The sequence below is a fragment of the Pseudorca crassidens genome, chromosome 3 (assembly GCF_039906515.1).
Source record: "Pseudorca crassidens isolate mPseCra1 chromosome 3, mPseCra1.hap1, whole genome shotgun sequence".
Lineage (NCBI taxonomy): Eukaryota > Metazoa > Chordata > Mammalia > Artiodactyla > Delphinidae > Pseudorca > Pseudorca crassidens.
The window spans coordinates 154,706,490-154,718,212 of NC_090298.1; the positions used below are offsets into that span (position 1 = coordinate 154,706,490).

Genomic DNA, 11,723 nt, shown 5'->3' on the forward strand with positions numbered 1-11,723 from the left:
ATCTTGAAAAAGCCAAAAGCAGCATAATAAAAAGAGAAGAGGAGCCTAACAAAAAAATGAAGAAATAGTGTCAGGCAGGCAGCAGAAATCTTAGGTCAGGGCTGATCAGAGAACAGAAAAAAATTTAAAGTGAGTGAGAGTTTGAAGGATCAATTTAGATGAGACTTTAATACCTGAAAATGAGATCATTATAAACTGTAAAATGAATGGAAAATTCATTGCTTTTACGTTAGGTATTGTCCAGGTGTGGGGAAGAGAGATTCAATAGATGACATTTAAAGAGAATCATAATTTCTAGACCATAGCTATCTATATCCAGCATTTTCAATAAATCAGTTACTGGAAAATTCAGGCATATTTTAAGTATCATTTCATAATAGAAGGCATAAAATTAAAGATTTTTAAATTAATAACATTTAAACATGGCTGTATTTCTGTTATTCACTCTCCACATTTTTAGGGGTGAACATTACATACTACAATATACCAATATCAATTAAATGTCTTACAGATATAAAACAAATGGTGCTTATAGGGTTAAGGGACTTCCCAAAGATAATTTAGTTAAAAATTATACCATACACAAAAATAAACTCCAAATGGATTAAAGACCTAAATGTAAGACCAGATACTATAAAACTCTTAGAGGAAAACATAGGCAGAGCACTCTGACATAAGTTGCAGCAATATCTTTTTCGATCCATCTCCTAGAGTAATGAAAATAAAAACAAAAATAAACAAATGGGACCTAATGAAACTCAAAAACTTTTGCACAACAAAGGAAACCACAAACAAAATGAAAAGACAACCTACAGAATGGGAGAAAATATTTGCTAATGATGCGAACGACAAGGGATTAATCTCTAAAATATACAAACAGCTCATGCCGCTCAAAATCAAAAAAACAAACAACGCAATAAAAAAAGCGGACAGAAGACCTAAATAGACATTTTTCCAAAGAAGTCATACAGATGGCCAAGAGGCACATGAAAAATTCTCAACATCGCCAATTATTAGAGAAATGCAAATCAAAACCATCAATACAATGAGATATCACCTCACACCGGTCAGAATGGCCATCATCAAAAAATCAACAAACAATAAATGATCTAGAGGGTGTGGAGAAAAGGGAACCTTCCCACACTGTTGGTGGGAATGTAAATTGGTGCGGCCACTATGGAGAACAGTATGGAGGTTCCTAAAAACTAAAAACAGAACTACCTTATGATCTAGCAATCCTACTCCTGGGCATGTATCTGGAAAAAACATGGTTTGAAAGGATATGTGCACCCCCGTGTTCACTGCAGCACTGTTTACAATAGCCAAGACACAGAAGCAACTTAAATGTCCATTGACAGATGAATGGATAAAGAAGATGTGGTACATACATACAACGGAATATTACTCAGCCATTAAAAAAATGAAATAATGGTATTTATAGCAACATATATGGACTTGGAGATTATCATACTAAGCAAAGTAAATCAGACAAAGACAAATATCATATGCTATTACTTATATGCAGAATCTAAAAACAAATGATACAAATGAACTTATTTACAAAAAACAGACTTAGAGAACAAAGTTATGGCTACTAGGGGGGAAGGGTGGGGGGAGGGATAGATAGGGAGTTTGGGATTGACACACACACACTGCTATATTTAAAATAGATAACCAACAAGGACCTACTGCATGGCACAGGGAACTCTGCTCAATATTCTATAATAACCTAAATGGGAAAAGAATTTGAAGAAGAATAGATACTTACATATGTATAACTAAATCACTTTGCTGTACACCTAAAACTAACATAACATTGTTAATCAATGATACTCCAATATAAAACAAAATAAAAAGTAAAAAATAAAATAAAATAATGAAAAATTTACCTGGATGTAGAATAAACTAAAAGTGTCTAAATTTTTATAATTTCTAATAATTTGATTAATAAAGTATGGGTTTATGAAGGTTATGAAGTAATTATTTAAATAATTTAAGTAATTAATTAAATAATTTGTTGTGGAATTTAATGAAGAATAATCAATTTCAAATGTACACTTTTTTAAAATTCAACAATTTTTTTCTGAAAATTGTTGAATTTTAAAATTTAAGAATTAATTTTAAAATTAAGAATTAATTTTAAAATAAAGAATGCCTATTTTTATTAATAAAGTTAAGTTAAAAGAAGGTAATTTAGTTAAATGATAATTTTTACCTGGAATCACTGAGATGTTGTTATTGACTTTAAAAATTATCACTTTAAATTTTCCCTCTAAGAAATACTAAGGAAAATTACTTTTCTATTAAAAACAGGAAATATCTGAATACTACCTCAGATTTAAAATAACTTGTTTGTTCTTTCTTTTGGAATAATTTAAGAAGAATATATATTTACTCAATCTCTTTAATATAATGGGAAAAGTATTCTTTTCTGAGATTAAAAAGGGCATTACCCAAAGCTGCAGATTTGTGTGCATGTGTATGAGTATAGGACACTTTGCTTTTAGAATGATGATTACTTGAAAGGAACTAAATACACACTTGCTAATTCTAAGAATAAGATGAAGGGGGATACTGGAAGACAATAGGTAAAATAGATTTAAAAAAAAAACAGTTGATAATTTATTAGCATATAATTACTAGCATCTATTCTCTTGCTGAAAGATTATAATTTATCAATATTGAAAAGTCACTGCGGGAGTTCCCTGGTAGCCTAACAGTTAGGATTCCAAGCTTTCACTGCAGTGACCCGGGTTCAATCCCTGGTCGGGGAACTGAGATCCCACAAGGTGTCGGGTCTCCTTCTGTACACATTTTTATAGGTCATACACGGTGCATTTTGCATGTAATTCTAAAATCCCCAAAATATTCACTGTATTTTTCTTATCGTATTATATCCAAGTCTGAAATTAACTGACGTTCACAACTGGTATTTATATTTAAGATGGTCATGTTTTTTTTCCCCGTTTGATTGTAGTTGACTATTTATATTGGATTGACAAAGAATCAGACATGTCTCAGTTGGAGGTGGTGGTAGGAAAACAGATCTACTTTTATGCATATATAACTTGAAGACGTACTGGATGGGGGTGAGTGGAGCAAAAGCCCATCAACTGGCCATTGGTTAGTAAATTTAGTTTGTGTTAAAATAATGTCATAAATGATGTGTTACTTTATTTAATTATCCTTAATATAGTTCTTGTCTATTACATAATTTTTTAAATAGTAAAGAAAAATAGTTTTCAGAACATTAAAAAAATTTTCACCACCTTTCTTCCCCGAAAATACCATTCACTTTTCAAGTGACAACCTCTTCAACCGAGGGCAAAAAATCCAGCAAAGACTATTATAACCAAGAAAAGAATGTTGAAATATTAAAACTGATCAATTAGATGACTGTAGATCAGTTTCAGCTAGTTTGTGGATCTCACTCAGTTTCTCTAGCCTATGCTTTCATCAAGTTAGAAAGCTGATATATTCTCTCATAGCACCGTATGACTTTCCTGTGTAGCATTTACCTGAGTTAAAACTTAATAATTATTCGTATATTGGTTTGATCATTGCCTGCCACCCCATGAGATTGCAAACTCCATGATGGCGGACATCAAGACTTTTGCCCCATAAGTATATACCCAGTTCCTAGAACAGACCTGGCTGCAATACTATTCCTTTAATGAATTAAGAATTAATTCATTTCTATAGTTTATATCTAGAGTTTTTTCCCTCACTTATGGTATTTCAAATGTGTTTTCAAAAGCAGTTTATATAAAGGGACTGTTAACCTGCACAAAAGATCATAAATAAGAGTAAGTCATTTATTTCTTCCTACCAAGATAACACTGAAAAGTTATATTCAGTTTGTTTTGGCCATTTTATTTAAATATGCCTAAATAAATTACAGAACTTGATATTTATCTGTCTCACCACATAAACTTTGGTTCTACTACTATACTTGAGTTCATGGCAGGGTTTCAATTATTACAAAGGACCTTTGCTTAAAAAGCATTCTTTATTTTCCTCACTATGTTATTTGGTATTCAGATGGTTTTCTTTATGAATTGGTGGAGAATGTAATATCAGCACTATTTACTTAGCATTTACATGGTACTTTATAGAGTTCCATAATGATTTTTATAAAAATATAGAATTATTACCAGATTTTGCCCTCTTATTTCATAATACAGTGGGGATTAATATGATTTTGAGTTAAATTTTATCTAAGCTACGAATGTATAACTTAAAAGGAGGTTTTTATTTCCTTTTAAAAGATGTGTATTCTCTAGAATATGGAAGAAATGAATAGCAAATAACTTTCCCAGTAAAGCCTTTTACACCTCAAAACAATCCAAGTATTTTCTTACTTTTACGAAGAAAAAGGGTGACTATTGTTGAGTGGTGTGGGGTATTGCACTAGGAATATGGCTGGGGAAGTCTCAACCCTTGCTCTACAACCAACATTCAAGAAGACTTGGACAAGGGGCTTCCCTGGTGGCGCAGTGGTTGGGAGTCCGCCTGTCGATGCAGGGGACACGGGTTCATGCCCCAGTCCGGGAGGATCCCACATGCCGCGGAGCGGCTGGGCCCGTGAGCCATGGCCGCTGAGCCTGCGCTTCCGGAGCCTGTGCTCCGCAACAGGAGAGGCCACAACAGTGAGAGGCCCACGTACCACACACACACACACAAAAAAGAATATTTGGACAATCTAAAATGTTATCTTCCTTATCTAACTTACAAAGCTATAGAGAGAATAAAAGTGTGCACGAAAACATTCTCAGAAAAAAAAATAAAGCCTTAATTTGTAGAAAGTGTAACTTTTTATTCCTCTAGAAATTAAAACTTAAGCACTTTGATATTAAGTTTTCACGTGCCACAGTTAATCGAGCTGTTGCTCGTTTGACTGAGGTGATTAAAAAGGTCAACTTTAAATATCTATATATTGAAGATAGAGCTATCCAGATATTGAAACAGTAACATTATTTCTACTTTAATATTCAGAATGGTTGCCTCAATATAGAATTTCTGTAGGAAAACTATGGGACAACATTAAGCAAATTATCCTATAAATTTTCTCAGTGGAGGACAAATTCTCTTCTTTGAAAATGGGATGACAAGCAGTAGTTAAATTTCTGGGTCATGACTGAATTGCAGATTAAACTATGCTTTATTTATACATAACCATTAAGAAAATATACTTTCTTAATGTATTTTTCCCCAGGGACTAAATAATATCATTTAACATGTTATTAAACTCATGAAACAACTGAAGAGTGGTTTATTTCTAAGCATATCTGTTTAGAGCTTTCAATCAAAATTGTGAGGTAAATTTAGAAATGGAGTGACTGATGGGACTGAGGACCTCAAACCACACTACTATATGGATTCAACATTTTAATTTATTCAGTGGGCTGATTGGATGCAAGGTATCTATTCTAACTTCTATTATATGAAGGTGAAATCAGATAATTATAAAAACTAAAATTGACTGGTAACTTAATAATCTAGTCTAGTTACTACACTTATGAGCAAACAGTACTGATGAAATGAAACTGATCAAAAAATTCAGAAGGAATAAAACAAAACAGAAAACACAAAATTCAGAAGTCATTAGTGACAGATCTAAAATATAATCAGTTATCATTATCTTGTATGTATACATTTTACAATATTTTTTCAGAGAACAACTCCAAATCATTTTTTATTTATACAGAAAAAGTGTACTTAGCAAAAGATACACTGAGATCAGAGTGGCTATGGCCCAAGAGACAAGGGAGGGAGGTGAAAGGCCTTCTGAGATCCTGCTATGGGAGAAGGGGTCTGGAGCAAAGTGGTGAAAAGTACTGGGTTAAGTGCTGAGTTGCGGGGGAGGGGCACTACAGAAGGCAGAGAGCTCCAGCTGCATCAACACTGTTGGCAGGTCATGCGTGGAACTCACAGTGACTCGCTGCAAACTATGGGGGGGCGGGAGGGGGGCGGGTCGATTAGTGCTGCTGACTGGAGTGAGAAACATGTCCTGGTTCCTGGAAAGCACCCACTAAGGGACCCAGAAAGGAACCCCAGGATGGTGGGAAGTATATATAAATGTATACACCTATCATTATAGGACTCTATTTCTATCCACATACATAATTATCATTATTTGATGTTACTTCTAATTATCTGTTGCCTTTAAACAAGTCATTTAATCTCTCTATAATCTTGGTTTCCAAGTCTGTCGAATGTGGTTGACAACAACTATGTCGCAGATTTTAGTAAATATTGTGTGTGTATATATGTTATGTATAATATAATTATATTTTATGCATTTAAAATATATAACTTTTGTATATGTTAATTAAAATCTATTATATGTTAATATTTATATATTTAAAAAATTTGATTCAGTGTATGTATATACATGACACAAGTAGATTGGAAAATCTGAAAATATTGTATTGTGACTATCTGGTTTCTGACTTTGAAGATGTCACATGGATCTCTTCTAACCCAGTAGCAGAGGATGAATTCTTTCTTTCACATTTACCTGAATAGGTAATGTGCCCATCCCAAATGAAATCCTGAATTTTTAAATTGTTCTGATACCTGGGTGGTCAAACAATTCCTGAACTGCACTAATTTTAACTTTTTACCAATCTTCTGTGATCACTGAATTCAGCAGAAGTACTTTGGATGACCATGTAGGGGAGGAAAAATAATTTTCCTTCTACTCTTCTAGGTTCTCGGTTGAGACATCCTTGTAATAAAAAGATTCACAAGAGGAAAAGAAAAAAAAAAACAGAAAAGTAACAACATGTATATTTCCTGTATACATGGGAGATACCCAGAAAGCTGAGTAAGTCCTTCAAATGGCCCAAGCCATCATCTTAAATACCATCTCCAGCTAAAGACAAAAGATGTTGGGAGGAGGGGAAGCCAGTTATGGGAGGTTATTAAGTAAAGCACAGTCAACAAGGGGACGGTTGTTAGGCAGATTTAAGCCCCTGCCTTCACCATTGGTAAGTTTCTAGGTATTTAGGCAAACTCTTCTTTCTGGTACAGGGAGGGAGACACCCTTAAACATGGAGATTTCCATTATAAATGTGAATGCCTCTTACAAAAGGGTAACTTCCACTCAGTTTTAAGCTTCACCTGTATCTGCTGTTTCTTAAAAATAATCAGCCTTAAATAATCCTTATGCCAAAGAGGCATATTTTGTGTTGGCAAATTCTGCTCCCCTTCAACAAGTATATGTCATTCCAATAAAGCCTACTTGTACTTAAGCTGTGGAAAGTCTGCCTTGGAATGACTACGAAGTTATGATGGTGAGAAGCAGCCACAGCCCTAGTAAAATAATATTTACAACAAAGATAAAGTCTCTAAAGTCAGTCTTAACATTCTTCCAGTTTGAGCACAAATCCTTGATATGAAGCAAATTTTAAAATACGGAGAACAGAGACCTCTACCACTAAATATTCTGTAATTCAATCATTTTGAGATTAGGTATTCTAAACTGAGTCTAGGATATCAGAGACACTTACGTAACGAATTTAAATTAAAAGCTAATTTTTAAATTCCTGCCTACAATCCAGATATTTTGTCTAGAGGGTAGTGGGCAGCTGGATCCTGGGAAATACTGGGTGATAAATATTTTTCTTTTTTTTTCCAGATAGATGTTTGCCTCAGCGTAGACTATTTGAAATGTTATGTCTATAAGCAATTAAATATGCTGAGGAAGTGATTTCATTTTTCTTTTTCTAATAAAACCAAGTGGAGAATTTGGAAGGATAGTAAATAACAAGCTTGTATGGTTCAAGAATCATACAAGTTTAGCAAGTTTCCCAGACCATTTCTATGATAGCATTGTATATAAGATATGTGACAGTTTAGATAGTTTTGAGTTTAAGAAATTAACTATCCCACATATAAGAAGAGATATTAGCTATTAACATCCTCACTTCAATGCTTCATATTCCTCTTTGTTTTACTTTTGTAGAGATACAAACTAATGAATTTAGTCATTTTAATGAGAGTGAAAAATATTCTTTGGAGTTATGTAAATGAAAAGTCATTTAAATGTTTCTTTTTTTAAAAAAAATTCCCTTCAAGTTTCTAGGTAGTTCTACTACCACTGTTTACCCAAAAAGCCTTTTTCAAACTGCTCCCAGAATCCCACATTTTTCTAGTCACTTATCTTTCTTCAAGATCAGCTTCAGAGATCAAAGCTCCTATTTTCATCCAGCTCTATTCAGCCATTCAAATGGCTTTTTTTTTTAAATGAGATTGCAGCAAACTGAAACTCTGATCACATTCTCTGCACCAAACTGCAATGACTCCATTCTGTTATTACTGAGAAAATGTGAATATCCTCCTATTGGAGAGTTTATATGACACATAACTCCCATTATTTAGAGCTGTTTAAAAAGCTCATCTAAGCTACTATGATAAGTGAAAATTAAAATGTATCACTAAGTATTACTTTTTATATGATAATTGGAAAAGAAAAGGTGGGACTGTTGCAATAAGAAGACATCTTAATATGATAGTATTAGGAAAAATAATAAAATTGCACATTTTAGGTTAAAATAAGACCATTGGAGTAAAATATATAAAAATATTCTCATCTATTCAGTTATAAAGTTGTTTACTAAGATGGATGTAAGTGTGTAAGAAGGAAAGACATATTTCCCTATGTCTTGACTAGATTTTAATCCACAGGTTTCATAAATGGTAAGAACATGAGAATGATATTTCCTATCAACAAGTAACTATAAATTCTCTAATGTCTGAAACAAATTAAGAGTTACATACAACATTAAATAGTAAAATATGTGTGCAAATTTTAATTAAAAGAACTTTTTCCAGTATTCCACTAAAATGTATTACACATAAACCATTTCCAGTAAAAAGCCTTCTTCTAAGAAAACTACTTAATCTTACACTCTTAAAGAAAATATATTCTATTTTTATAGTAAAGCAGGGAGGTATGAAAAGTGCTGGTAGAATTAAGCAGGCCCCTCTCTCTGCTTGGAAACTCCAAAGACTCCAAAGAGAGACTTTCACTCCTTTTTTGCTTGGGTCTCTTTTTTACTGAAATCTGTACCTCCTCATTACCTACCCTAGAGAATGGAGGACCAGTGAAGTTAACTAGAAATTTTCAATAAAATAAAATAATCTTTTAACCCCCATCCCTTTTATCTCCCGTTGTTACAACTACTACATAAGAGTGTCAACTCCCAGGAAAACCTTAGGGCAATGGCTTGATTTCTTCTATAGCTAGTTTTTCTTTCTTTCTTTCTTTTTGAGCAGATTTGGGGTAATATTTTTACAGCTTTATTTCAAAGTGACAGTATAGAAGAGTGCAAGTAATATAAGTACAATGGACCTCTGGAAATCCTGATGGTATGTGTTGGGCAGGGGGGTTGTTTTGGTGGGTGGATAAATGATGAACTATATGTGAAGGGATAGTTCTTTGATACCTTTGGTGCAGGGAAGTTCAAAAAAATTTAGGTGCAAAACACTTCGCAACACACACCTGCTCAGGATTTTGGGAAATCCACCACCCCCTTTTCCCATCTTTTCTATTCAGTGCAACAAGGCTCTAAGACATTAATGCATAACTTCACAATTTTGGCATCACATTCACCTGGCTCAGCATATTTTTCAACACTGCAGCAAAGCCAACTCTTTTCCAGACATATATCCCTCCATGCACTGATTAACTACATTCTCTACCCCATGCCCAGCAATGCCCCTCCTATCTCAAGGAGGGGTTAGGGATAATCAGAGCAGGGTCCCCAGATGTCACTAGTGCTCTTCGGCTCCATCGGCCTTCTGTCTATACTATAACGATGTCCTGTGTAGATGTAAAGTTGTCCCGTGGGGTTAGACAAGCCTCGTTCCATTTGGCCCTGACAGGACTGCTGTCCCTGGTGCTGAACCCTGTTAGCCCACCAGGGAGTCTGCTGCCAAGTCAATGGGGCTGGATAGAAAACCTGGCTGGCTGATCTTAAGAATGCCCAGGTGCAGGAGCAAGCAATACTTTGGATACAGGAACAGAACCCATCCACACACACACACACACACACACACACACACACACACACAAACACACACACGTCTCCCGGGTGTGCGCCAGGACCCCATTTGCAGTTTTCTCCTCCAGACCCGCACCCAAACGCCTCCAACATGGCCTCAAATGCCGGCATGTATCAGCACAGCCCACCTAGACATCACACTGCAGTACTATCAAAATGCTACTCCCCAAACACAAAGTCTTTATGACGTTAGCATTTCCATTCTAAAACAAATGAAGAAAATCCAATAAATTAATAAATAAATGAAAGTGACCTTTCTCTTTCCTCCCTCCTTTTTCCCGCCCCAAATATTCACATTCCCCTAAATTACAAAGCCCCAAATCCTATAAGAGTCTTTTAAATCTGGGTGGTCTCCCGAGTTCCTCTGTCCCCACCCCTTCCCCCAACCTCTCTGAAACAAAACGACGCCGGAAAGGGCATATCTTACCCCGGGTAGAGCGATAGCAGGAGCAGAATCCACACCGTCATTTTCTGTGAAAACACAGGAGTCGAGTAGACTGAGCTTCCTGTGCTCCATGTATTTGTCGAACTCATCGCTTTTTTTTTTTTTTCTCCCCTGCCTCTAGCCTCTAGGTTGCAGAAGAATCCCTCCCCTTTGTATTATTATTATGCTTATGAACTGATGGTGGCTCCCCCCACCTGCCTCTAGTAGGTCCCGTCACTGGGGAGCTGTATTGCTAGCAGCTTCGGGAATTAATATTCAGGGGGCAGAAATAAGATCAGCACAAACGCTTGCAGATACCATCAAAGCGTCAGCTCAGGGAGCATCTTCCAAGTCCCGGGGAATAATATAATTGAGGCAGGGGGAGGGTACAGGGAGAGACGCACAGGAGACAAATAAGGGAAAGGGAAACGCATGCACACTCGTACACATACTCATGCCCCCCACGCTCACACATACTCCTCCAGGTCCATCAATTGAGGTTTGTTTATTTGATTTGTTTTGATTTTTCTTTTAGAGGGCAGCAGGGTGTGTGTGTGTGTGTGTGTGTGTGTGTGTGTGTGTGTGTGTGTGTGTGTGTGTGTGTGTGTGTGTGTGTGTGTGTGTGTGTGTGTGTGTGTGTTTAAAAGAAATGCACGAGTCTCTGCGTGAGTTAACTATCACGCAGATTAACTATGAGGTCAAAGTGGAAGCAATGCGCGCTGCTGCAGCAGGAATTAACACATGCGTGGTGTCTTTCCAGCGCCTTTTAACCCTTTATTGCCCACAAAAGTATGCAAGGACGGGCTTTCACGGGGACAAGAGGTGCTTAGGAAGACCATATACTATATCACCAACGACAGAAGGTTTCTCTCTTCAGATCTGCCAAGAATCCTTATTTAAAATCATGCAATATTAGAAATCACGGTTACATTGTAGAGGGAGGGGGAGCAGACGGTGGGGGAGGATTGGCTGTTTCTCTGTAAACCATCCCGTAAGAAAACAGATTTGGGGAATTTTCAATTTTAATGAAGGGAGAAAACATTGATAGAATTACAAAACAAGAAGAATCTATGATCCCCAGTATTCACTCCTTTTTCTGCTCTCCATCTTTAGTGAAAATGTACAAATACAAACTTCTTGAAGGTTGAAGAAAATAAATGCATGAAAATAGCTGCCTGAGTAAAGTCTACAGACCACAAAATAGGAGGCTGCTCTTTGAAAGGAGGTTG

At 35.8% G+C, this 11,723-nt stretch overlaps 1 protein-coding gene across 2 annotated transcripts in view; it reads right to left on the reverse strand.

Moving 5' to 3' along the window:
- GABRG2 (gamma-aminobutyric acid type A receptor subunit gamma2) overlaps positions 1-11,034 on the reverse strand; it is a 123,514-nt gene extending 112,480 nt beyond the window's left edge. For both annotated transcript variants that reach the window (XM_067732928.1, XM_067732927.1), the window contains exon 1: positions 10,498-11,034. In XM_067732928.1, coding sequence (XP_067589029.1) covers positions 10,498-10,604 — 107 coding nt within the window. In that variant the 5' untranslated portion in view covers positions 10,605-11,034. The remainder of the gene's footprint in view (positions 1-10,497) is intronic.
- Between the last annotated feature and the right edge of the window lie 689 nt (positions 11,035-11,723).